General features: G+C 58.3%; 9 protein-coding genes across 9 annotated transcripts; 3 read left to right on the top strand and 6 right to left on the bottom strand.

Annotated features, from left to right (window-relative positions):
* Positions 1-3,597: 3,597 nt before the first annotated feature.
* Positions 3,598-6,575, bottom strand: CcaverHIS019_0210430 (uncharacterized protein; the record flags this gene model as incomplete). The annotated part of the gene is made up of 7 exons (XM_060598121.1): positions 3,598-4,243; positions 4,278-4,614; positions 4,649-4,712; positions 4,806-5,054; positions 5,086-5,971; positions 6,224-6,328; positions 6,469-6,575. 7 exons carry the CDS (start codon positions 6,573-6,575, stop codon positions 3,598-3,600), a joined length of 2,394 nt encoding a protein of 797 aa, XP_060454947.1.
* A 1,881-nt stretch (positions 6,576-8,456) lies between these two features.
* stp1 (uncharacterized protein) lies at positions 8,457-9,384 on the bottom strand (the record flags this gene model as incomplete). The annotated part of the gene is made up of 5 exons (XM_060598120.1): positions 8,457-8,697; positions 8,856-8,966; positions 9,109-9,228; positions 9,270-9,275; positions 9,344-9,384. 5 exons carry the CDS (start codon positions 9,382-9,384, stop codon positions 8,457-8,459), a joined length of 519 nt encoding a protein of 172 aa, XP_060454946.1.
* A 329-nt stretch (positions 9,385-9,713) lies between these two features.
* On the top strand, positions 9,714-11,106 carry CcaverHIS019_0210410 (uncharacterized protein; the record flags this gene model as incomplete). The annotated part of the gene is made up of 2 exons (XM_060598119.1): positions 9,714-9,779; positions 9,955-11,106. 2 exons carry the CDS (start codon positions 9,714-9,716, stop codon positions 11,104-11,106), a joined length of 1,218 nt encoding a protein of 405 aa, XP_060454945.1.
* A 63-nt stretch (positions 11,107-11,169) lies between these two features.
* CAP2 (uncharacterized protein) lies at positions 11,170-12,242 on the bottom strand (the record flags this gene model as incomplete). Its single annotated transcript, XM_060598118.1, has 4 exons — positions 11,170-11,320; positions 11,431-11,722; positions 11,778-12,197; positions 12,230-12,242. The coding sequence occupies 4 exons, from the start codon at positions 12,240-12,242 to the stop codon at positions 11,170-11,172; spliced, it is 876 nt and encodes a 291-aa protein (XP_060454944.1).
* A 294-nt stretch (positions 12,243-12,536) lies between these two features.
* On the top strand, positions 12,537-15,010 carry MRS2 (uncharacterized protein; the record flags this gene model as incomplete). The annotated part of the gene is made up of 3 exons (XM_060598117.1): positions 12,537-12,846; positions 12,980-13,065; positions 13,100-15,010. 3 exons carry the CDS (start codon positions 12,537-12,539, stop codon positions 15,008-15,010), a joined length of 2,307 nt encoding a protein of 768 aa, XP_060454943.1.
* Positions 15,011-15,189: 179 nt separating this feature from the next.
* ISA2 (uncharacterized protein) lies at positions 15,190-15,948 on the bottom strand (the record flags this gene model as incomplete). Its single annotated transcript, XM_060598116.1, has 3 exons — positions 15,190-15,305; positions 15,347-15,411; positions 15,518-15,948. The coding sequence occupies 3 exons, from the start codon at positions 15,946-15,948 to the stop codon at positions 15,190-15,192; spliced, it is 612 nt and encodes a 203-aa protein (XP_060454942.1).
* A 3,657-nt stretch (positions 15,949-19,605) lies between these two features.
* IDP1 (uncharacterized protein) lies at positions 19,606-21,960 on the bottom strand (the record flags this gene model as incomplete). The annotated part of the gene is made up of 4 exons (XM_060598115.1): positions 19,606-20,556; positions 20,687-20,827; positions 21,027-21,269; positions 21,958-21,960. The coding sequence occupies 4 exons, from the start codon at positions 21,958-21,960 to the stop codon at positions 19,606-19,608; spliced, it is 1,338 nt and encodes a 445-aa protein (XP_060454941.1).
* Positions 21,961-23,451: 1,491 nt separating this feature from the next.
* On the top strand, positions 23,452-23,964 carry CcaverHIS019_0210360 (uncharacterized protein; the record flags this gene model as incomplete). The annotated part of the gene is made up of 2 exons (XM_060598114.1): positions 23,452-23,540; positions 23,604-23,964. 2 exons carry the CDS (start codon positions 23,452-23,454, stop codon positions 23,962-23,964), a joined length of 450 nt encoding a protein of 149 aa, XP_060454940.1.
* A 30-nt stretch (positions 23,965-23,994) lies between these two features.
* On the bottom strand, positions 23,995-25,829 carry CcaverHIS019_0210350 (uncharacterized protein; the record flags this gene model as incomplete). The annotated part of the gene is made up of 4 exons (XM_060598113.1): positions 23,995-25,376; positions 25,407-25,520; positions 25,590-25,616; positions 25,766-25,829. The coding sequence occupies 4 exons, from the start codon at positions 25,827-25,829 to the stop codon at positions 23,995-23,997; spliced, it is 1,587 nt and encodes a 528-aa protein (XP_060454939.1).
* Positions 25,830-26,070: the final 241 nt, after the last annotated feature.

Below are 26,070 nucleotides of genomic sequence, written 5' to 3'. Positions count from 1 at the left end.
TTTCTCTGGCGACTTGGAGGACTGGCTGCGACGTGATGATCGGGTAGAAGAGGCAGGTGGAGGAGCCGCACGAGAGGGAGAGAGGCTGTCACCTGTACGGGATGCCGAGGAGCGGCCCCGTGTGTAAGATGATGGCTTTGTTTTGTTGTTGCTGGTAGAGGATCCTGTGGGGGATGGAGTTTGGGTGATGGTGTTTTGGGCGGGAGCGGGGTCGGATTGGATTGGAGTGGAAGTCTGGGATACGTTGGATGACTGATGTTGAGGGTAGAGGGTTGTCGAAGTCGACATGTTCAGGAGGGGGAGGGGAGATGGCCTCTGTGGATGTCAGCTGTCTATAGATGTTGGATGGGGAGGAATGGCATAATGTTGATGATGAGCGAGGGGGATGGGGGGAGGAGATGAAGACGATGACAAGAGCTTGAATAGGATTAGGATTGTGATGATTGACGGGCCTTTACAGAGGTATACACCCAAGTACCAAGGAATACAGGCACAGAGAGAGAGGAGGGGGGGCCGGGGGGGGGGGGGATTGTACAGTACAGTACCGAAAGGGGCTGCAGGAAAAGTTAAACTGTAGTACCAGCCAGCGAATTCAGCCCAGCTAAGTCTACCAAGCCAAATGCAACCTGCACCCAGCCCAGATCCCAGACTGACTGCTTGAGCTATCGATTCAGGGTAATTTACCCAACAGGATCACAGGAGACTACAGGAGAAGGTGGAATCGTTCAGGGTCTCCAAGGAACAGAGCGCGGTAATCCCCACCCTGATAACTAGACCCAGATGAATGGGTTACGTAACGGGTGGCCAAAGCGTAACCCACTAAACCTGGGGTCTCCAGACGATAACCATCGTAAAGTGAGAGTAACCATTAAAGGATGACAGTTAGGGAGAGATGGGCCAAAGTGACTGGGTGCTGCGTGCTGCCTGCCAGCATGTCTTGCGACTTGCCTTTTGGCTTGTTGGCTTCATTGGCTTTGACACAGTTTCAACCCTGAAAAGCGACAAGACAAACGAACAGCGCCGTTTTTCCTTTTCGGTCCAAGCAATCAACCTGCACTCTCCTAGGTACCACAGCCACACACACACACCCAAGTCTCACCAAGCACACCAACCATCCGGAACCCAGAACCATCACGCAGGCCTCACCACCACCGTGGTTCCCCCCCCCCCTCCCCCGCGCCTCTAACGCTACCAGTCCTCGCACCACATAGCCATAGCCACGCGCGTATGCACTTCTTTCACCCTCTCCCTCTGCCCTCTGCACAGCCCGCCGAATTGCGGAACGAAAAAGGCCAAAGGCCAAGGATGAAACGCAAGACGCGGCCGGTGGAGGCCGATCCGTGCCAAACCCCCACTCATCCTAGGCCGAGAAGCACCCCGACCGAGAACGCCCTGCGCCCCGCGTCCCTGCGCCCCGGCGCCGCCTGTCCGCATCCATATCCCCGCCTGCGTGTGGGATGCGATTCAAGTAGACACACGAGTGGATGCGAAGAACAGTGTGTGGAGAGTGGGTGACGGCCCGTCGCACATTTGCGTGGTGGCTTGGAGGACGTGCACCGGACCTGACTCGTCTTTTGTCGCCGCGCGGCGTCGGTGCTGTCGCCAGACCTGTTACACCGCCATGACACCCTTTACGCGTGCACAGCAGGATAACTAGACTACCAGTGACTGAAGAGAGAGGGAGATGAGGTGCGGATCAAAGAAAGAGCCCATGAGGAATAAAGGGACGGCGAGAGATGTAGGTGGTACACCGACTGAGACACGGTCACTGACAAGAGGGGAGAGAAAAGGAAAGAGAGCATACGAGACAGGAGAAGAGAAGATATAGTACTCACAGTGTTGCCTAGAAGGTTATTGGGGTTGGTGGTGATGTTGATGTTGATGTTGATGTTGATGGTAGGTGGGATGGTTTATTGGGTGGGTGTGGGTGGGTGCGGGTGCGGATTAAGAAGGGGTTGATGGAAGTGAGAAAGGGAGGGACGGAGGGACGGAGGGACGGAGGGACGGAGGGATGGACTGAGAGTGGAGAGTAAAGAAAGAGTTCGAGTCGAGAGGGTAGTGGAGAGAGTGAGACAAAGACCTGTGGACCACTGTGGGTCCAAGGTCCAATGTTTGTGACTAGCTTAATTGATACCAGTGGCAAAGAAGAGTACGCAGGTAGTGATATGAATGAGAGGATGATGGATGATTGTGGAAGGAGAGGAGAAGATTGGGTGGTGGAGAGGACAGAGGAAGGGTGGAAGGGTTGAGTGGAGGCGAGTTGGGAGGCAAATCAGGGTACAAACTTTGTACCGTCGCCGCGCCGACCATCACCACCAAGAAAGATTATAATAGACAAAGATAGATGTCTCAGCCCCGACGTCGCCGCCAGCCGCCAGTTTCATGCAGTCCGCGATCTATGAGCAGTCCAGGAAACCTTAAACCTCTATGCCTCTATTCAGCTAGTTGGTTTCAGTGAATTTAGACCCAAGCACTGAATACATTCATCCACATTGATCGTGAATTACTTGACATTGGGGAATCTCAAACTACAAATGACAGTGTCAGTGTGACATGAGACTCCCATTCAACCACATACCGCACCGCCGTCAGACCGCCAGCGCGTCGCCTCGTCATTCAGATCATTGCCCAATCCGCATCTCATTCGATCACCATCCATGCATCCATCCATACTCTCTCATCTTGCTTGGAATCTTGCCTTGTTGCCATCTTGCAACCTTGCAACCTTGCCGTGTTCCGAATGACCGTACAAGCGATGTCAGCTAAGCCAGGGAAGGGGGGACAAGCTTTTCATCTCCTCCGACGTGCCCCGCGCCCCCACCGACGCCAGTGCGCCGGCCGGTCCGTGGTCCGTGCGTCGTCCACGGATCTTATCCTCAAGTCGCTGCTTCAAGGGCCACTTTTTACCTTGGCAGCTGATACATTCAATCTAGTTGAATGGCAACTTTGTTGTTTTGGTGTGTTTAAGATGAGCATCTTGGCGCACGTTAGTCATTGTCAATCTCGGATTGCCAGGCCCGAGAGCCAAAGCCAAGAACTGAGACTCGGGATTTTCTGGTACGACCCTGAGTAAGATCCCTGATCGGGCCCTCGGCCCTCGGCCCACCAGGCCACCAACCCTTGGAGCCTCGGTTTCGAAAAGCGTCGTGTGCCTTGACCTTGACACCTGTATACCTGTATATCCTGTATACCTGTATACCTGTACCTACAGCCCTATGGCCCTATGGCCCTAGAGCTCTGTTGACTGGTGCCCCATCATCCCCCCTTGCTATATTGATCCCTGGAACTCGCCACTACGCCACTAGGGGATCCGGGCAAGTCGCGAGACACCTACCATGCATGCCATGTGCCATTTGATATTCAATGATAATGTACAGTATCATCATCAAACCCCTTAACATTTAAAACGGGGGGGTGGAGGTCGTCCACTTACAATCGGCATTCCCCATAAACCGTCACCTGGCTGGCTCCACCAACCCGTCACACTGTCAACACAATAACTAAATCCATACCAATACAGCTTAGCTACATGTCCATCTAGATGTTGCCACGTGCATTATCACGTCTCGGTAAGCGTAGGCTTGTCCGCCAAATGGTCTAGCGAGGCCCACCATACCGCGAGTCGCCCACATTGCCAACACCGTTGACGAGTACGTCAAACAAGTCGTGCTGGCTGCCCCCGATCCCAAGCGCAATGCTCGTGTCCATGTCAACCGGCACACCGAGGCCAAGGTCGCCCATCGGCATTCCATCCTGCGGCTGCCACACCAGGTTGTTAAGCCATTGCGTGCTCGCAAAGTCGGCATTCTGCGGCGGCAAGTTGTTGACCGGCAGGTACGGCGCGCTCGCGCTGCCAGGACGCGACGAAAATTCCTGCTTGAGCGCTTCGAGTGTACGCAGTTCGGGCGACGTGTGACTTATTCCCGACGGTGACATAGAACTGTCGCGCACAGGCGACTGCCCCGTGCCCACCCGTACGAGCTTGGCCCCCGCCTTGAGGTGCTCAAGATAGCTAACCGTCGCGGGGTCTTCGGTTGCGAGAGGCTGACTCGCACGGCGACGCGTCTTGGCCGCTGCCTCCATCGCCTCGCTCGCTGAGAGACGCAACTGCAGGATTGCAGCAAGCCCGTTCTTGGCTCTACATCCGTCACGAGTTGCCGCCGAGATGTCAACCATCTGCTGCAGCTTCTGGTACGCGGGCACGGCCCAGACCGACATGGGTGCGCGGATCGCCACGGCAGCCCTGGCGTCAATGTGCATTTGCATATAACACTCACAGGCACACGGAAGCGCTCAGCGCGTGGAACCAGAAGAACCACCAACGCGCGATCAGCGAAGGGTGGTAACGCACGAGTTGTCGGATTGTTTGGACAATCTCGCTCGCACTCTCAAACGCAGCAACAAACGCATCGCCAAACGGCGACTGTCCCGGGTCCTCGGGCGTGTCTTTGAGGGCAATCGTGAACCAGTGACGGTTGAGTAGAAGGCGCGTCTGTGCTACGAGGAAGCGGATGCTCAGTCGGTGGATCACAATCTGCGGGCTGAGTAGTCGGTCCATCGGCAGATCCGAGATCTGCGTTTTCGGCAGCATCGTCTCTGGCAAGTTGTCACGGACTAGCGTCAGATGGACAGGGCGCCGAGTACGTACATGTGGTGATCTCTTTGTCGACAGCCTGGACTGTCGAATAGGGTGTCGGCTTGGCGTTGGTTTGCTGAGGTCAGCACAGAACGACAGTCAACAAGCCGTTGGTATTGAACAGAGGCAGCTCGCCGGCACTTGTGGCATGCGGCCCGACTGAACTCACCACATCCAAGACCCGCTCCATGATTTCAATCAAGCGGTACTTTGACCTGTGGAAAAAGTCATCGTCTCCCGCCAGCAACTCGTCGTCTGGCAGCAGCGTGTCGCTAGCACGGTTGCTCATCGCACAAGGCCGGCCAAAGCACAACGCCTGCAAGCGGTCGTAGGTGAGTACCTCCCAGTACAGCATGCGCCGCTCTTGGACCTCGTACGACGACAGGCCGAACATGAGGCCATCGCGGTGGAGACCAAGCTGGCATCAGAATATCCTGGAATGGACTCACACTCTGGGCCACTCTGGTGGCAGTGCCGAGGATGGGCCAAAACACGTCGGCGCTGTTCCCGAGCTTGTCGTTGAGGATGTACGTGCCCATTAGATGGAGGGCTAGCACGGTTGCGGGAGAGGCGTTCTCGAGCCCCACAAGGCCGAGGCACGCACGGCCGCAGAAGAAGAGCTGCGCGCCGCGGTCATCCCATGGTTCGCGGGTCAGGTCGAACATTACGCCTACGGCCATGAGGAAGAAGACAGCGGCGAGCTTGTGCGGGTGTGGGCGCACGCTTACGTCATACGCGTTGAGCAGGTAGTCGCGCTCAAATAGGACCTTACTGATCGGCTGGTACATCCAGTTGACATTGTCCCAGTACACCTTAATGATAGCGTACCCCTCACGGTCGAGGTCGGGGAGCTCGGCGCGCAGCGCATCGACATTGTAGTCGACACCAGCCGCGCCAGCGATGCCAACGCCCCCAGCGAGGAAGGCGTCGTGCAGCCGCAGGGCTGTCTCGCTGTATGCCGCGCGTGGGACGGGCGCCCCTTGCATCTCGTAGAATTTTGGGTCGCCTGCGCGCATGTGGTCGCTCGGCGTCGTGGGCTCGGACGTCTGTCCCTCCTCACGCAGGTACTCGGAGCCCGCGAACGAGCCGATAAACTGTGCCTCGCCCTCGGTGCCTATCTTGAGAGTGCCGAAGGCACCAACGGTAGCGTCGATCGCGCCGACGTCCGGCTTGGTGTCAAGTTTCGAAGGGCCAGCACCATCTTCCGTCGTGAACCAATCCGTCTCAACGAGTAGGGGATGCGGTTCTTGGGTGTTCTTGGCTCGTTCTTGCGACAGAGCGACCTCGAGCTTGCGGATGCGTTCGTGTAGGTGTTCTGCGTCCGCGAGGACAATGCTGCCATGAGCTCCGATCAGAGCGGGGGTCGGGCAACCAAAGCCAAAGGGGTTTAGGGGTTGGTGGGCACAATGTAGAGCGGATGCGCAGTCTGCTGCAATGCGTTGCCCGCCAGAGCGGCCAATGTGGGCGAGTCCCTCAAGCGATCAAGTGATCAAACGAGCGGATGGACTGGATGTCTCATTCAGCCCACCAAGTGTCTTGGACGACAATCACACCCCACCCAATAAAGACATCACCACCGCAACTCACCGTTTGCCCTTTATTGTCTTTGCCTGTCCGAAAGGACAGATCTGCTCGCAATGCCGCTTCACGCAGCTCGTGCATGGCCATGTCCGCGAACACTTGAGCTTGAGGCTGGCGTCAGCGTACTGGGTGGGGGGTGGGGGAGTGGGGGAATGAAAGGAGGGCTCCATATCGACCATGCTACAGCACGGCCACTTGCCGATCGCCATTCCACCATTAGAGTATGAGGAGGTGCGAAGAGCGCGACTCACCGCCTGCACTCGGCACAACTAAAGTGCTGTCTCGTCTGACGCGGCTTGCCGTCAGACCGCATTGTAAACGGGGATTTCTCGGGTTGCGGTGGTTGTTGTTGTTCCATCGTGTCTTAAGGCGCGCGATTAATGCCTTTGGTGAAAGATCCAGGAGAGCTATGTGATAGTGGGGTGCTTGGACCAGGGGACGAAGGAGGTGGGTGGGGATGGTGAGAGAGAGAGGAAGGGCAAGTTGTCAGGGGGATGGCCACACGTGATGACAAAAGCGGACTAGGTGGCGGTGGGGGTAGCTGGCGGCTCGAGAGCGAGGGCGAGGTTGAAGGCGCGAGCACGGGCGCAGCGGATGCAGTGAGCACGGACCGTTAAGCAAGTGTAGATTAAACGGATCAATGGATGTTGAATGTGTAACAGGTGAATCAACCAAAGTGATCCAAGTTGGAATGTAACCAAATGTAAAGTAACCACAAGCCAAGAGCCGTGAGCCGTGAGCCGTGAGCCGAAATGTTAAACGTGACCGGATTGAACCGACCAAAGTGCCAAGTGGCCAAGTGCCCAAGTGCCGAGTGCCGTGGTATCACATGGGGTGACAAATGGAGTATATGGGTATATGGGTATAATGGGGCCCGGAATTCAACAGGGGGGCAATCCCCAAGCCTAGCCCAGTGGCAAACACCTCCACATCTTACCCTCCACCTCCACATTGTCATCCGTGAACATGATCCGTCTATCACTTTCGCGCCGCTCTGATCGGAGCTCACTGCCAGCAAGATTGAACCGTCAACCGCAATTTACCAGTACTCTAGTCAATGAGTATAATACCTTGACGGGTTACAGCCCAAGCGCATCCCTGCACCCATACCTTGACACACAGCAGATCGCGCACGGGTAACAGGCCCCAAGAAGCATTCCGCACCAGATATACAAGTAGTGGCGGTAACACTCCATCTCACTACAACAGGTTGAGGGCCTGAAACTGTGGCACACGCCACTGTCCAGCTCCTCCCACGGTTTCCGGCGACTCTCGGCACCTCCTTACAACGCTAAACAACCCAAATGGTCTCCACGAACCACGGTGGCACCCTTCAACACCTCCTCGTTCGCCACTGTTCTAGTGGGCGAGCGGGTCACTACACGGTGACACACATGTCTCGCAGGTCGCCTCTCGCATCCTCCTCCTCGTCTGGCCTGCAATCGTTCGATGTGGCAGTCTGGCTCTTGAGGGTGATGGTGAGGGACTGGCGTCAGTTTCAGGCCAGTCTGATCAGGAACGGGGCCTGGCGTTTCGGGCGAATCTCGTCCGACATGGAAGGGCAGCGTGTATTCGGGAATCCCTGCTACTCACAGGTATAAGCGGGAACAGGCCCCAGCCCGCGTAAGTGGGGCAGTATTCGCGGTACTCTGTGAAGGGGACGAGCATGATAATGTTGGTGGCGATGGGGATTCAAGCTGGAGCATTTGTATCATCGCTTTTGCCTTCGCGACCGGTCCTTCCTACGTTTCGGGGCCACACGATGGAGAGAAAGGTGAAATGGATATGGACAATGGCGCCTCGTAGCCACACACACACCAGCCACACAGGTCAGGTGGCATTCCATGACAGGTGAGTCAGACGCGTGACACGTGCCTAAACACACAACCAGTTCACTTAATTCACTTATGAAAGAGCGTCTCGCCCAAAGGAGACATTAGGCCGACTGCGAGCCCGGCAACGACGCCTCTGAGGGTGTTGCTTGGCCCATACCGTCCGAGCTTGTGTTTCCTGGATCTCGGCGTGTCCTGGAGCTCATTGGCTATCGCCAATGGCTATGTCAGTCACCACCTGGTCGGGGCTCCTCCAGCCGCCACAGACACCTCACCACGAACGTATCACTCTATACATGCGATCATGCCACCCATGCCACCACTAGCTGACCCGTGTATCGGCCGGTGACTAGTGACCCCAATTGCTCCGCTTCCGGTCATGCCTGTGCCTCTCTCTGCGCTTCCGGTTAGAGCTTGGGCGGCTCCCCGCCACCAGCCTCGAGGAAGTCGAGGAATCCACGCGCGTACCGTACGCACTGGTCATATGCAATCTCGAACCCGTCGCGGCCGCCATAGTAAGGGTCCTCGATGATGCCGGGGCGGAGGCGAGCGCCGGGAGACGCGAGTGCCAAGTCGGGCTCAAAGTTGCCGAAGAGTGTGATGTGGGCGCGCGAACCACGGGGCTTGCGGGTTTGGAGGGTCTGGAGGCTGGCGTTATTGGTGGACGCTCCCCGAGCACAAATACGATCGGCTGATGGAAGAGGAGATGGGGGGTAGAGCAGTGGTAGGGGTGGCCGCGCTGGTACGGTCTCTTTGCCAGTTACTACTTTTGGGAAGGGAAGTCACTGACGGTCTGCCCAACTCACTTGCTTTCGTCCATGGCGAGAATGTAGTCAAACTTGGCGAAGTCGTTGGACTCCACCTTCCGGGCAATGCAGTCAACAGGTACGCCGTGCTTCTTGCACACTGCGATGGTGCTGGTGTCAGATGCGTCCTAGTATGATAACCAAGGAGCTGATGGGTAGAGTGTGGGAAGAGGAAGGAGGGCGATTAGTGGAGGCCGCGTGAGCGCTGTTGGAGGACGAAGGCGAGTTGTAGGAGGGAAGGTGTCCAACTCACCGGTCATCCGCCCCGTCGCCGGCATGGTAGGCACCCGTCCCAGCACTGTCAATCGTCACATTGATTCCGGGGCGCTTGGCCGCCTCGGCGATGAGCACCGCCTCGGCCATGGGGGAGCGGCTGGTGTCAGCTTGGTCAAATGTCAACAGAGCTTGACTCACCAAATACTGACGTCAGTCCAGTTGGAGCGGGATATACTTTCTGTCGTCAGCTCAAGGAGGCGGAGAGAGCTGACCCGAGGCACACGGTGAGCACTGTGAACTTCTGTGGAGCCATCGTGCTTGAGTTGATGAGTAGTGGAGTAGTTGAGAAGCAACCAACGGCTGGAGCATCGAAATCAATGAGTTCACGTCATGGCCTCCACTTGCACGTGGGGTGGTTTCCCACGGTCTAATCCTTTGTCAGCCGGTTACCCGGCTATCTAGAGATTGGGACTCGCACACAGCCGACACTACATTGCTGTTACTACTTGTGCCCACTCCATGTCGGTGATCAGGACTGCTCTCCACAGTCTTCGCATCTCGAACCGCCTTGCCTGCGCCCCACTCATCACAGCACGAACTACTCCGACTTCAACCCGCCGCATTTCCTCCACCACGTGCGCCATGGCCGTCCAGCAGGCGACGATGAACGGGCCGGGCAAGCTGGCCGAGCTTCCGAACACGGCGAAAGTGAGTGTCGGCGGAGGGGCGTTCGTCAGGTGGGGTATGGATACGTATGTGGCCACTCAGCTCTCTCTGGTCCGGGCAGTGTAGGAACTGAACACCAGCCTTGAAGACGAAGAGAGAGCGTCTTCATGCCCCACGTCATGACCACCTCCAACCCCGATCGAATCATTAACCTCAGCTCACGCCCAACGTCACTCGCGTCCTGGGTCAGAACCCCTCTCTCATGACACTGCAGGGCACGAACACGTACATCCTCGGCGATGCGGACGGGCAGATCCTGATCGACACGACGTCGGAGGAAACAGCCGGACCTTGGGTTGACCTGGTAGTCTCAGCCCTCTCGGGACCACTGGACCACATTGTCCTGACTCACCGGCATCCGGACCACGTCGGCGGCCTCGTGCCCCTCCTTTCGGCGCTCAAGGCGCGTGGTAACCCCGCTCCGACAGTATGGAAGATGCCGAACCCTGACGAGGGCGAGATCGCTGTCGACCGCCCCGAATGGTCTGACGGGCACCTCCTCAAGACCCTCAGCGGGGCGTATCTCAAGCCGGCATCCGGCCCAATCGCGCCTCTCGCGGCTCTGCGTGATGGCGATAAGGTCTCGGTCCCAGGAATGACCATCACCGTCGTCCATACTCCCGGCCATACGGCCGACTCGATCTCGTTCCTCACCGACGCCGGCGAGGTTTTCACGGGCGACACGGTTCTCGGACAGGGCACGACCATCTTCACCGACTTTGCGGCCTACATGGGCTCGCTGCGTCGCCTGCTCGACATCAAGCCTGCCGTCATTTACCCTGCTCACGGGCCGCACACGCCCGACGGGGAGACGGCACGCAAACACCTCCAGGCATATATCCAGCACCGGCAGGAGCGGGAAGACAAGATCGTCGCGGCCATGCAGGCTATCTCTGCTGACCCGGGTTCGTTGGGAGTGAAGCTCGACGCGATCCGCGAACATGCCAAGGCGAGCCCTGACGCGGCCGTCGGACCTGGTGGCGCGGGTGGCGCCGGCGCCGAGATGGCTAAGAGGGCGGTTGAGGCCGCGCGTAACTCGTCCCCCATTGCGAGCTCGTTCCCGGCCGGAGATGTGGCGGGGAGCCGTAGCGCCACACTTGCCCTCCTCTGCCGTCTCGTCTATGCGACTGGCCACGAGGGCCTCATCCGCGCCGCGAGCTTCCCCATGGGTGGACACCTGCAGAAGCTCGAGAGCGAGGGGCGGGTCAAGCGCTCGCGGGCCGTCATGCCCACGGTCGTCGACTGGAAGGTGACCGAGAGCAGTGAGCAGGACGTGTACGAGTGGGTGGGCGAGTCGTCCGCCTTGTAGTGGGCACAGGAGTCGTTGCTTCAGTAGAATATGTGTACAATGCATCTGTCTACAAATCGCACTCTAGCGGCGCGCCCCAATCGCGCCAGCAAGCTCGGCGCGCAGCTGGTCTTCGCGGGAGCGCGCCTCGAGTCCGATCTGCGAGCGCAACTCGCCGACAACGTCCTGCGTCTTACCAAAGTACACTGCGGACAGGAGGTTTCGCATCTTGATCCTGGGGTCAGCCAACGTTTGGAATGGGGATCTCTTCATGCTAGTTGGGATGCCCGAGGTAGGCGGTAGCTAGCTCGTACCCTCCAGCTGGGCTCGCTCGAATCGACTCACTCCATGTCCTCCACCATCCGCCCAACGTTGTTGACGTGCGACGTCGGCCCCGTGAGCGGGTAGTCAACCTCGGCCTGGCGCGTCATGCTCCCGCTCAGCGTGACGTTGCCCTTGGCCGTTGCGCCTCCAACCTTGGCCCCTGCCTTGTCGGTGAGAGTAGCCGACGTCGGCGCCTCGAGGACGAGCATGACCGTGCTCGTGAGCTTGTACTTTGCCGTTCGCCCGCGCTCAGTGCACTCGAAGACATGCAGCGAATCCCAGGTTCCCGTGAGCCCAGTCTCAGCGGGAAGGTCTAGGATGAGCGCCCCTCCTATCCTTGTTCCCGATCGCGTCGCTGCTGGACCCACCCTTCTTCATCAAGACGACGCCGGCAAACTCGAGGTCCTTGGTCCCCATGTCCTCCCCCAGATCCCAGAGGTACACACTGCTGGTCCCGCCTTCATAGTACATCTCGCGGTAGGTGTCGAACGCGCCATTGAGCAGCACCTCGAGCTGCCTCAGTCGCGGCGAGGGCTGCGGCGCACCAGGCGCGGGCGGCAGGTACTTGTCAGTCCAGGGGGAACGGAAGCTGTCACCGTCGCGGTTGTAGTCGCATCCCAAGAAGGCACGGCCCGCCTCATCGTCGTGAAGGACGCGCAAAGGCTGGTCCGTGTTCGCGTAGAGATCGTCAGCGAACTCGGGAGAGAGGTCGGCCAGCGCCTCGACGTTAGCCTCGACGCGCGTCGGCGGAAGCCGACGCAGGAGGTCAAGAAGAGACCCTAGAGTGTCTGCGTGAGCGGGCGGACATCCGGAGACTCACTGTCGTCGGCCATGATCGTTGGAGATGAGAAGCGCGATTATGCCAAGGAACAACGAGACGCCGCTATCCAGCGCGGGGTAGTGGAGGGGCCTTGGCGTTGTATCATCCCCACGTCATTGTTTGTGCCTGAGTTTGCTTAAGGCCGCCCCTCCGCCGAACAGCCTACGTCACGGCGTGATGTGTTTTCGTTGATTTCCCGCCTGGCCACCACTCCGACACCCGAGATCTGACACGGATTCCGATCTGGGAACGCAACGCACATTTGCCTGTATCACACTCTTTGCAAACTGTACATTAAACGACAACGATGAGTGCGCGGCCCGTCATGCTCGCGCTTGCACGCCCCACCGCCCCGCTCATCTCACGGGCAACCAGGTCCGGGCCCAGCACTCAGCAGTCTCGAGGCATCCTCACTCAGCGCGCGACGAGCTTTTGGGCGCCATCTTATCCCGCTCCCGAGAAGAATCACAAGATTGAAGAGACACCCATGCCGCCACTGCCCGAGGCCAGGGGCGGGTTGATCCCCGAGACGGCGAGCTCGAGCTCCACCAAGTCGCATCGACGGGACCGGTATCTCGACAGCTTAATGGACAAGGCAGGGCACATGTATCTGAAGTGTGAGTTCTCCACGCGCCATCGTTGCGCCTACTCCTCCCATCTCCATCACACTGTCTCGAGCTGGCTTGATGCCAAGCACACGTGCTCTGGACCTTGCGCAACTCGCTCGCTCCTCGCCGTTACTGATGCCAGGCTCGATTCTCGATGCTAACGGCAACTGGACCGCAGAGGAGGGCACATATCGCAAGATGGACTTGTGTCGAGCGCACGACCTCGACGTGAGTCACCCAGCATCCTGATTGCTAACCCCAGCCCCGCGACCTGCGCAAGCTCGACAGCCTCGTCCCGTCGCTCGTGCCGATCATCCTCACTCGCAGGAGTTGTATCCTCATCTCGATTCAGCACATCCGCGCGCTTATCAAGCCCGACCGCGTGATCATCTTCAACACACCCGGCGCGGAGGACAGCGAGGCCGCCAAACGCTTCAAGGCGCACCTCCAGGCGAACGTGCGCTCTGGCTTGGCGCCGAAGCACGAGGAGCGGGTCGACGGCGAGGACTACGGCCTGCCGTACGAGCACCGCGCGCTCGAGAGCATCCTCGTCGACACGGCGAACGCGCTCGAGGAAGAGATGGGTTTCATCCGCCGCCTTGTGGATTCCCTGCTGGAGAGATTCGAGCACGACATCGACCGCGAGAACCTCCGGCGCCTGCTGCATTACTCTCGTCGACTGGCAGGGTTCCAGACGCGCGCAAAGAGCATCAAGAGCTCGTTTGACGAGCTCCTCGACAGTGACGAGGACCTCGCGGCGATGTACGTGGGCGACCGCATGCACGGCCGTCCGCGCGCGGTGCACGACCACGAGCAGCTCGAACTCCTCCTTGAGGGCTTCACCAAGCAGGTGGAAGAAGTCGTCTCAGAAATTGATACAACCGCCGCCAACATGCAAAGCACACAGGAGGTAGCCGAGCTTATGCTCGACTCGGGCCGCAATGAGCTGCTGGCTTTGGACATCAAGGTCTCGATGGCGACGCTCGGCATCGGCGCGGGCGCGCTCATCCCCTGTCTCTTCGGCATGAACCTCACAACACACCTCGAGAGTACCGAGTATGTGTTCCTCGCAGCGTCTGGCGCGTCCATGTCCCTCGCCCTGCTGCTGTACCTGTACGGCGTGCGCGTACTGCGCAAGGTGCGCCACGTGAGCCTGGTCAGCATGCCGACCTCTCTCCCGCAGTCGGTGAGAGAGGCCAAGGAGCGCTTCGTGCGCGAGCGCGCTGAGAGCTGGCGTTGGCACGAGGCGCAGGCTGAGGCCGAGTGCGGCGCCAAGAGCTCGACCATGTATGCCAAGGGAATCCCGGACTATGAAGCACGGTGGGGGGCGGTACGTCGCTCCCTCCGCTCCCGCGCATCAATCTGGGACCGCCTCTTTCGTCCTCACCTTCTTCACCGCAACCTGCTGGGTCTCAAGCGCGCACCGGTGTTGAAGATCAGGGCGGTGGTGCATCCCAAGAAGGATGCTGCGGCGGGCCAGTCGCCTGTACCTGGCGGCGCTGGGGCAGTGCCAGCTGCTGGGTCGCATGGCGCGACCCACCCCATCCCGTCGACCAACACGCATCCGCCGTCGCCCATGGCGAGCCCCACCCGGCCAACTGCGCCTCGCACGATGAGTGCGCCTCTTGCGCGCGTGTTCACAACATCCCCTGCGAGCCAGAAGGAAGTCGGCATCCTCCCCGACAAGGACAGTCTGCCGAGCTTGAAAGCGCATCCTCCGCTCCCAAAGGCGGTGCCGGTGACTGTCACGCCACCTTCCCTAGCTGCGATCCAGGAGGAAGGCTATTACGATGACGACGTCACTCTGTTGCCGGAGGACGAAGCCATGCTGCGCCTAACCCCTTCAGCGGCCGCCCAATTGGCGAAGATTGGGGAAGGCGAGAAGCCGGGGTCACAGCTGGCTTTCCGTGTTGGCGTCGACAGTGGCGGGTGCCATGGGTACCAGTACAAGATGGAGCTGACGGAGGAGCGAGGCGGTGACGATTACGTCTTCTCGGCCGGCTCGATCCCTGTCGTTGTCGACCTCGCGTCACTCCGCCTGTTGAAGAACGCGACGTTGGACTACGCGACTGAACTCATTGGGAGCTCCTTCCGCATTGCCCACAACCCTCAGGCGAAGGATGGCGGAAACTGCGGATGTGGTGTGAGCTGGGAGCTTGAGGGACAGTTGTAGAAGGAGGATGGTGTTGGCAGGGACAATGAGGGAGAGGCAAACCCCACTTACAAAATAGACACACTGTATCGACAGCACAATCACCACACTGCTCAGTATCACTATCTTACGCATCATAATGTAGTCACCGCTCATGCATTGGTCACGTCACAGATACATGGATACATCACAGCCGAGCACTAGATCGCCTCCCAGCTCACGCCACAGCCACAGTTGCCACCCTCCTTGGCCTGCGGGTTGTCCTGTAGGCGGAAGGACGAGCCGATGAGCTCGGTCGCGTAGTGCAGTGTCGCGCCTGGTGTTACCAAAGGCCCTTGGACTAAACAGCGGACATACCTTTGAGCATTCCGAGGGACATGAGGTCGACGAGGACGGGCACCGCGCCCTCAGCCTGCATGACGCTGGTGTCAGCAATCGCCTGCCAATCCCTCCATCACCTTCCCCCTCCCACTTTCCCTACCACGGCTGTTTTCCCTATTCCTTCTCACCATTTCCGACCACACTCACTAGTCATCAACCCCCTTCTCCTCCACCAGCTCCATAATGTACTGGTACCCATGGCACCCTCCCGAATCGACTCCGACGCGCAGCGCAAGAGTCGTGTCTGGCGGTTCGTTAGCCGCGAGCTGCGCGAGCTGCCTGATCGCCTCAGGGGTGATGTTGATCCGCGCCTCGTTTTCGGGCACAAGCTTTGCGTCGTCCATGAACCCCTCCTCGAGAATTGCGTCCAGTGACGGCGGCGTCACAGTGATCTTGGGGGAGGAGGGGATCGGTGGAAGGTGGGGCGCTGACGAGGACATGGAGGCGGCGCTGGAGGCATATCTCACGCGAGTGGCGAGAGGAGCCAACGACATCGGAGGAAGGGAACGCGTGATAGGCCGCGCAGCGAAAGCACGCACGCTGCGCGCTGCGGTAGCGAGAGATCGTGTCTGGAACATGGTCTGATGGAGATGGAGTTGGAAGATGGAGATATGGAGAGAAGCGGATTGGGGCGACGTTGGTCAGCGGCGAGTGGTGGGTGGAGGGAGGCTGCGTCACGTGACAACGGCCAAATGGTATCTGCCACCACGAAATCTGCCCTCAATGATCAACGAACACTGAGCCACAACGCGCACTCTACAACGACTGACATGCTGTTGGGTAGAGAGCAGGTTATGCGAGTTGCGAAGAGCCCAACTACGGGCTACGTCAAAAGCGTCTCCTGCAAATTCGCCCCGCACGCCGTCGAAACAGAGCACTCTCCCTCGAGTTGGTGCGAGCCTTACCGTGGCATCTGCTGGCGATGCGCTCCTACCTTGCAATACCGACGGTGTACTGGCACAAACTTACAGCCCATGGTGCCCAGCAGTTGGTTGTCTTGAGGCCGTCTTGGAGCCACAAGGCCTTGCTGTCCCTCGTCCGCTACTCCAGTAACAGCTCCCCATAGCCCTATGATGCGTTCTGTGCCCGTCATTCGATCTGAATGTGACAAGCAACCACCCAGGCCGTTCCTGGCATCCACGTTCTTGGCCGGGGCGCCTGTTGGTTTACCATACCGCTATAACGCACTGTGGCATCGTTGACCTTTGGCTCAAAGTCCACATCATCCTCATCAACAACTTACACATTCTCTTCACTCCAACTTTCCATCCTCACTCTCGCATAATTTGCGGTGTCTGACTCGACGCATTGGCCCTTCTCGACCACGCCATTCCCGTTTTACCTCATGAACCCCCCCAGCAGCTCACGTTGGGTATCAACCCCAATGCGTCCGCCCTACGAGTTGACGCCTCTCCAACAGATCATTCTCCACGGAAAACAAATCGCTGACCCACCCCTGACGGACAGCTGAGGACCGTTGGCCCCGGGTTTGCTCGTCTTCGATCAGTACTACGATCTCGGGATCCCCGAGGCCCCCGATGCAGTGCGATACTACACGCACCAACACGTCGTTTGCTGGCTCGACCAGGAGGACAAGTTCACTTGCCTTTGCGAGGCTTGGAAGGAGACACGGCGGCACCGGATGTACGACAAGGTGGACGACCCCGAAGACCCGGCAGTCCTCGGGGCAGTGCGCCGCTCCCCATGCCCTGGCGGCTGCGACGGCGAGGTGCGCCCGGAGCGTTGGCGGCGTAAGCGCTTAATAGAGTGGTGTACCAAGTACTTTTACATTGCGGATCTCGACGTCCCCGATGGGGTTCTCTCTTATGTCCACGAGCCGGCCTTCCAGCGTGAGTGCAATTGCTCTCTCTGGTCCAAGTCACGATCTGCTCGAGTCATGTGGAACGTGGAGGGTACGCTGGATCCCGACGGGTGTCTTGAGAGCAAGCTTGGCCGGAGCTGCAGTGGAAACGGAAACGGGTGTGGCGAACGCCGCCACGTTGCGCAAGGTGGGGAAATGCCACTCTACGTCAACCTCGCGAATCACGAAATCCCGGATACTGAGCTGGAGTGCACGCACGGGGTCAATGTAGCTCCTTACGACAGCCTTTTTAATCGCTGCCACTGAGGCTTGCACTCGCGGGGCACCCGAATTGTGTTAGGGGATCGACGACGACAAGGATTCAGCGGTCTGTAACGCTGCCTTCTACCACAGAGGTACCGGGAATCGGTGTCGTCAGTTGGACTCGTTTAGAGAAGCCTCGTAGCATCATACAATGAAACTCACGCCACACCGGCAAGGCAAGGGGAACACAAAGAGGATCTTTGGAGGTGTGATCCTCTCAAGTTTTAACTCGACCAGAGCGCCATCTTCAAGGACACTCTCTTCGGCGGAATCAGCCAGGTTGTCTGCATCTGCAAGCGAGCCAAGGGCTGCTCCAACTGAGCTCCTAGCAATGGTACTCCATAAGTAGGATACCCATTCCCGCGCTGAACCGCGGGCTCTTCTGAACGAATGAATTGAATTTTCTTCGTTGGCCGGAACGGTAGTAGAGGACGACAAGCTAGCCGTGCCTACACCTGACGACAGCGTCAAAAGACAAGAGAGCGACCTCCGCATCGACTCCCGGTATATATATGTTCGGTTTTCGTCGACGTCCTGGGTGTTGAAGCAACCTCATTCCGACACTCTCAATCACTGGCCCCCCCGCATCGTCGGTTGCATTTACCCAATTCTGGGTCTGTTGAGGTCTATTTCTCTGCAGTTCTACTCGAAACCGAGCTCCGCCCTGGAACGTCTCAGAACCAACCTGGGAGTCTAGTTCTGGGTTCCAGGCCAAAGGGCGATCCATGGTTCCCCATCACTGGGCCTACCCGTTGGAGGTGGGAGTAGACCCGCTTGATCTACGACATGCCAGACGAATGACCCCTCCAAGTCTGTTACGGGAGTAAGTGTGGCGAGGGTCAGGCGCGATCTGCCACACCACTTTCCCCAACATCCACCTCCACTCCAATTTACACCAACGACGCTCCTCCCAGTGAACCTGTCTGCGGACAGATGCAAGAGCAAGCGAGGGTGGCGCTTTGAGCGGTCACAATGGTTTTGGGCCACGTAAGATAGTGCAGAGGGTCGCGTTGCACCAGTGACCACGAGAACGTCAAGCTCCAGTCAACCGGGACTGTGGCAGCGGAGATGGCCGTGTTGTCCGGCTACCTCCCCAGTTTATCCGAAGGATTCTCCACTCATCACGATCTCACCTCCCTGTGCAGCCTGTGCAGCCTGTGCTCCCTGTACGGCGTTCGGCGTATCAGTCCTGAAACTGTCAAACTTGATCGGAATCCGGCATGCAACGGCTGTTTGTATGGTTACGGCCAAATCCCCGCAAAGACCGAAACGCACGCCTTTGCGCCTTTTAGGATTCGAAAACGATGACTTTTCGGATTCGGTATCGGCATCGGGACCCGGAAACGCCGAAGCTCTTATCGTGCATGGTATTGCCGTGGGCTTTATCGGTGCCTCCAGCTTTCGGGTTCAGCGCGCAACGTCTTCTTTTGACGAGAAGAACATCAAGTCCTCTGCATTGGTATTGGCGGCCGTGTCGATTCTACTTAGTCTGCACCACATGGACAGCAAGATGGGCCTTTGCGGGCGAGTCGGCGCGTCCGGCGCTATCTTGGCCCACGTTGACGAGGCCCCGCGTTGAGCGGAGTGGCGTTCCGCTCATGGCCGTCCATTGCTGTGGCGCAAAGTGGCGCCAGATTGCGGGGAACCCTGAGTCCCGTGTCGCATATGGCCGGACGGTGACATGGGGGTTGATGAGGCGAGATACGGTTCAACGGCCCGATAGCCCGGTGCAAATCTGAGGCGATGGCATGCAAAGGTATCATGAGTCAAGGCGCCGCAGCCGCACTGCTCGGTAGCGATCTCGTCCGGCTCGTGGCTTGATGTACACAGACATAGACGTATCAGTTATGCTACAGCCGATGGGCTTCCCATCAGTGACTCTCGTCTGCTCATGACCTGGCTAATGCTCAGACGCTACGCGCTCTCTGTCCCCTCACATCGTAATGGGTATATCTGTATATGCATACCCGTCCTATGGACGGTGCAGCCTCGCTGCGGTGTCGGCTACATTTTTATGATGCCTGCACACGTAGTGCCTACGGTGATACGGGAGCTGCGCCTATTATGCTGCCCCCGATTCTCCCACCTGGGGAGAGAAGAGAGAACGCGCTTAGAGCTTGTTCTTGCGAGCCTGGAGCTTCTGCTGGAGGTTCTTGTTGACGGCGTCCATGTACTCGTCGGTGGTGGCCCAGTCAGCGTCGGTCATGGCCTTGCCCTTCATCGAGAGGGCAAGGTCCTTGGTCATGATGCCGGCGTTGATGACGTCGACACAGGCGGCCTCGAGCGCCTCGGCGAACTGCGCGAGCTCGGGGGTGTTGTCGAGCTTGGCACGGAACGAAAGACCACGGGTCCAGGCGAAGATCGACGCAACGGGGTTGGTCGAGGTCTTCTGGCCCTTCTGCCACTGGCGGTAGTGGCGGGTGACAGTGCCGTGGGCGGCCTCGGCCTCCATGACCTTGCCGTCGGGGGTGATGAGCTCCGAAGTCATCATGCCGAGCGAGCCGTAGCCCTGGGCAAGAACGTCAGACATGACGTCGCCGTCGTAGTTCTTGCACGCCCAAACGAAGCCACCGTCCGACTTGATCACCTGGGCGACCATGTCGTCGATGAGGCGGTGCTCGTACCAGATGCCGAGCTTCTCGAACTCAGTCTTGTAGTCGGCCTCGAAGACCTCGGCGAAGATGTCCTTGAAGCGACCGTCGTACTTCTTAAGGATAGTGTTCTTGGTCGACATGTAGAGGGGCATCTTCTTGGAAATAGCCATCTTGAACGAGGAGTGGGCGAAGCCGACAATCGACTCGTCGGTGTTGTACATCGACATGGCGACGCCGGGGCTCTGGAACTGGAAGACCTCGAGCTCGGACTCCTCACCACCGTTCTCGGGAACGAACTTGAGGGTGAGCTTGCCGGGGCCGGGAACGATCAGGTCGGTCGAGCGGTACTGGTCACCAAAGGCGTGGCGGCCGATGATGATGGGCTTGGTCCATCCTGGAACGGGCTTGGGAAGGTCCTTGAGCATGATGGGCTCACGGAACACGGTACCGCCGAGGATGTTACGGATCTGCTCTGTCAGCTCGCGTATCCTGCGGCCTCTCGCAATCGGTCATGGCCAAACTGCTCGTCCCATGTCATGGTGTGGTGACAGGAATTGCGGTTTTCGGCATACTGCGATTGGCAGGGCGGTAACTCACGGTGCCGTTGGGCGACTTCCACATCTTCTTGAGCTTGAACTCCTCAACACGGGCCTCATCGGGGGTGATGGTGGCGCACTTGACGGCGACGTTGTACTTGAGCGTGGCCTCGGCGGACTCGACGGTGACCTTGTCGTCGGTCTGCGTGTCAGTCTAGTGATCTCCAGCGTCTTGGGGTTTGGGAAAAGCCCGGGGGAATGAATGCCCGGCCGGGGCCGGTCGGCCCGTTCCAATCTTCAGCTATTTGGAATCTCCCGGTTTGGGGGATGACAACCACGCCATGCCAAACAGTGACGAGTTCACCGAGGATGATAGCGAGAAGCATTGAATCAATACTCACAGCATCACGGTTCTCCATGCCGAGGTCGTAGTACTTGAGGTCGATGTCAAGGTAGGGAAGGATGAGCTCCTCACGGATCTTCTTCCAGATGATGCGAGTCATCTCGTCACCGTCCATCTCGACGACGGGGTTCTTGACCTTGATGCGTTCGAAGGTAGCGGAGCTCATGTTTGCGATAAGGGTGGGGGTGGTGCGGAGGATAGAGTTGCGAACCGGCGCTGTAGTGCGGAGAAGGGAGGGGAGCTGAAGAGTGAAGGATGTGGTGAGCGTTTATAAATGGGATGACGATTGTGGGTGTCAAAGGGGTTATAGGAGAGAGAAGGGGAAAGGGGGGGGAGGGAGGAGGGGTTGGGGCAGCACGGTAGTAGTTTACGGAGCAACGGGGTGGTTTACATCCATCCTTTCCTTTGGCCTTAGTCCTTTGGTCCCTCGGTGGGTCCAAAGCTTCAAAGCCAGGTAAGGGCAAAAGTCGGCAGGGTCAACCAGACCTAACTTGGCTTCGCACGGTAACCACTTTCGAGGTAGTCAAGTGGGCGGGCCGAGGTGGGGAGATTGCAATGACGGTGGAACGGTGGAACGGTGGAAGGGAGGACTTGGTAGGCCCGGAGGGGGGGCCGATGGGCGGTAGAGTGGACCTATGACCGAAGGGGTTTACAAGTAGAGGTGTACAAAGGCAGAAGAGCAGAGGCATGACAAGTCGCCGTGCGTACCGCTAGAGCCCGCTCAGAGGGATTTGGCCCCAGTAAAAGCAGCACGTTGTGTCATGAGCCATGAGACATGGATGTGGAGCACGTCACGGATGTTCGGCATTGTTCGGTCCTTGGACCTCTCGCCCTAGATGCCGCCATACAGCACAAAAAGGCTCGTCCCAAACCACGAACCACGAGGCCTTGCTCAAGAGGGGGCCCAAAGCCTTTGTCACCATACTCACCATGATATTCAAGTGTGGGGAAAGCGGCGAGATGCACGGGGTCGGCGTTGAATAGGTGGATGGGGTTCGGAAGGCGAGTCAGAGGTCTCTCCGGCTGCGCACGGCGTGGGAGGAAGGTCAAGTGTATTGAGCTCGAGTTGAGTGATGGAGAGGAAGATCGAGTTGGTCGCCAGCACTGCGTCTTTTGGCATGCATCATTTGGCGGCTTTGCTTGTGGGCCAAGTTCAAGCCAGGTGCACCACGTCCGAATCGGCCGACCTCTCCGGGTGAGACAGACTAGCCCACAGAAGTTGATTAGTTTCTTGGCTAATCATTTAGCTAATTGAAACAATACATTGTCGTATGCTTCTGGAACAGACACTCCGGTGTCGGTGAGTCCCTTTGTCTTGTTTGTTACGCTTTGCTCAGCCCGAGTTGGACTCGGCCCCTCGGCCCTGTGTACGACTATGTGTACCCTGCATAACGCTGACTGTTGACTAACCAAATTTACACGGTGCTGAACCAGTTGGACCGTGCCGCAATGCCTGCAATACCCTTGAAACGGCCAAGCTCTTTTGATCTTTTGAACGCTGTGACCATGAATGCTGTGACATTCCCGAGCCCCTGCCATACCATGAGACCATCAGAGGCAAGAATCAGGGGACCATGTGCGCGATGAAGGCATGATCTGATCCGGTATTCGTTTGTGGACGTCGACGTTGACATTGACGCGGATGTGTATGGATGTGGATTTGGATGTGGGGCGCACGGATCCTAACATGATGCGGGGCCACTCTTTGTGATATCGGCCCACTCGGCGTAGGCCCATCTTTGTAGCCCAATTACCCGACTAAGCTATGTTACTAAGCTACCTTCTCGCTCCTGTTATGTACCCCTGATATACCTGATATTACCCGCTGGCCGCTGGTGACTTTCAACTTGTAAGACTGCAGTACTGCAGGATCCTAGGATCCTAGGCCCTAGGGCTTTGGATTTGTTTGATGCGCAGGCACTAATGTTGGCATGTTCGTAGGGCTTGAATTCGCTTGAAAGACGTCAGAGCCAATATGTTTCAGGGTAAAATGTCGGCCAGTTTCCAACAATCTGGTCGTGATTTCGAACAGTTTGAGCGTTTGATAAGACTACCCTTTCGGACTTTGGTCGGCATCCTCGGCCATACTTATCAGGCACCTAGGAATAAAACCCCAAGGCGGACTTTAGAAATCCGCACACCCCGCTCACCCCGCTCACCCCGCTCACACCCGCTCATCACGGCTCACATCCAGGCTTTACACTCAGGCACAAGATCCGCGTGCATGTCGTGTGCGTTTAGGCTGAGGGTGAGGGTGAGGGTGGAGGTGGAGGTGGAGGTGGAGGTGGAGGTGGAAGTACAAAGGTGAGAGCCAAGTCACGTGTCCACTACCGACTTGAACCGATCATCATGGAATCATCTACAATATCGAGATTTCTGATCAACCTCCACATTACCAGTCCACCTCAACAACAACAAACGGCATGATTCCCTCCTCAGTACTCCGCGCCACGGCCGGCCGTGTCCCCCTCAGCCTCACCCAGGCTAGTGCCCAGCTCATCCCTCCAATCCCGTGAGTTGGGCCGCTTCGCCGGAACCCTATCATTTGGGTTTTGCCGCCGGCCGCTGACTCCAGCCTCTACCGTCGCCTCCTGCGCGTGCACCGCAGCCTCCCCCACGAGATGCGCTTCATGGGTGACGCGTACGTCAAGTCCGAGTTCCGGGCCACTCGTTCCACCGACAACCCCGTGCACATTGTCGCCTTCCTCACGCAGTGGAAGGCCTACCTCGAGGAGATTGAGCGTGGCCTCACCGATTCAGAGGGCAAGTGGCAGGGCCGCAGACTCGACCCAGAGGTGCTTGACAGCCTCAATAATGAGCAGATCGGGCAGCTGTACGAGGTCATGCACGCCGCCAAGGACGTGTGGAAGACGCCAGAGCAGCTCGAGAAGGAGGCTGCTGAGGCCGAGGCGCGGTCCGCAGCAGGCAAGGAGTAGACCCATGTATCGTAGCATTGCATCTAATCTCTAGGTCCGCCGCTTCTTCTGCTTCTGCTGCTGCTTCTTGCGGCGCGCACGTTCAAGCTGCGCCGCCGTCTTGGGCTTGAGCTCCTTGGGTTCGCCGGCGACGTTGTCGTCCTCAGCCGCTGCTTCCTCCTCTACCACCTCTTCTTCACGCGGCCGCTTCGCACTCTTTGACCCCTTCCCCTCCTTCATGCCCCCTTCCACACGCTCAAAGCAGGAGACGAAGAAACCGTTGGTCTTGTCCTCGGGCAAGCAGCGGATGACGCCCTCGGCATCCGTCCCAAGCTCCTCCACGCGCCCTCGCCTCTCCCATGCCGGCAGTACGGAGGCGCGGGGTGCTACCCGCCACTTTCCGCCGCCAGACTTGAGCGCCTTGACGACGACGCGCTCGTCCTCCTCAGCATGGATAGAGCAGGTCGAGTACACGATGCGCTTGACAGCCGGGAACTTGAATGCGTGCTGGATCATCTGCAGCTGGAACGCAGCGAGCTTGTCGAGGCGGTCATCGTCCTCAGTCTCGTCCTGCTCGACAAGGTAATCGAGGCGGTTCACGATACCTGACCCACTGCAGCTGGGGTCGAGGAGAATGCGCGTGACGTTCGGGTAATCGGCGGGATCGGCTTGGGTGAAGTCGCCTCGCGTGGCGGAGGTGTTGCTGCATCCCGCGCGTGCGAGCATCTTCTCGAGCGTCTTGAAGCGGTGTGCGCTCTTCTCGAACGCATACAGTGTTCCCTTGTTGCCCATGAGTGCGGACATTAGACTCGTCTTGTTTCCCGGCGCCGCTGTGCCGTCGATGCACTCGCCGCCGTCCCACTCGCCCATGATCACGGCGGCGGGGAAACAACTCGCTTTGTCCTGCAGCACAACAGCGCCCGCCTCGTACCACCGGTCTCCAGCCCACCAGCTCGTCTCGGGCGGGAAGACGAGGAGGTAATCCGGCAGATGTGGGTCCATGAAGTACTTGCGGCTCGGAACGGGGTACACAGCCTCCTCGATGTGCGTGAACCCTTTGGTCGCGAGGTGCTTGTGTAGTGCTGGGAGGGACCAATCCTCTGCGCGACTCGCATCAATGTTCGGATTCCAGCGGACATAGCGGGCCTGCACGTCTGCGCTGGCGGTGCGGCCCAGCTCACGCACCGACGATACCCCAGCACGTAACTGGATACGCACCAGCTCGGCCTTGAGGCGGGCCTGGTGACGTGCGACGGCAGCCTTGGGCGGCCACTTGTCCGAAGCCTCGATCCGCGCGCGAGTCGAGAACAGCAAATCATGCAGCAGCACGATGATGAGGTTCCGCGAGCTCGGCGTTCCCTTTGGCCTGAAAGTCTCCCTCTCGAGCTTCAGCAGGGGCACCTTTTCAAGGAGTTCGAGGATCACGTCGCGGTCTGAGTCAGCGCATTATTGAGGCAGCGTACATTTCAGCGTCTCAATCACGAGGGCGAGGATACGCTTCGCCTCTCCCGCGTCCGCCTTGATCCTGGCCGCGGCGAGCGAGCCCTTGACACTGCCCTGGTGCTTGTCCAGGTGGTCTAGCGCCGATGCGCCCGCACGATAAAAGTTCATCCTTCACTCAGCTACATACTATGCTACAAGCCTACCTATGAGCCAAGTCCTGGGCGTGCGCGCTGTCTGTCAGCTTGGTCCGGATGGGCGATGAGGTGGGATTCAGTAGTAAGTTTGATAGGTGTGTGTCTCCACGGTGTGGTCGGACAATGTAGATAATGTAAAACATCATGATGACTGCTTGCTAGGCCAGATGATGGGAGGTACTCACCAGGTAGATGGGATGTGGTTGAAGTAGAAAGGAGGAGCAAACTGACAACAAGAATGCTCTTCATTGAAATTTAGGAGGGTTGTTGAGATTGTAAGGGGGAGGATTGAACAAGTGATGACCCGTTTGAGTTAATGTGCCTGAAGCTCTTGGTTTGTTACAGTACAGTAATGACGCGCAAGAGGCAGCCTACCCGAGTGATACGCGTGCCGTACCTCGTCGACGTGGGACATCTCTCACCATCACACTTATCTCACTTTATTAAAACATCTCCCTTTGCCACTACCTCAACGACCAGAAACACGGCA

The sequence above is a fragment of the Cutaneotrichosporon cavernicola genome (assembly GCF_030864355.1).
Source record: "Cutaneotrichosporon cavernicola HIS019 DNA, chromosome: 2".
In the NCBI taxonomy this organism is placed as follows: Eukaryota; Fungi; Basidiomycota; class Tremellomycetes; order Trichosporonales; family Trichosporonaceae; genus Cutaneotrichosporon; species Cutaneotrichosporon cavernicola.
The sequence above is the reverse complement of the archived record's forward strand: the minus strand, read 5'-3'. Positions and strand labels throughout refer to the sequence as shown.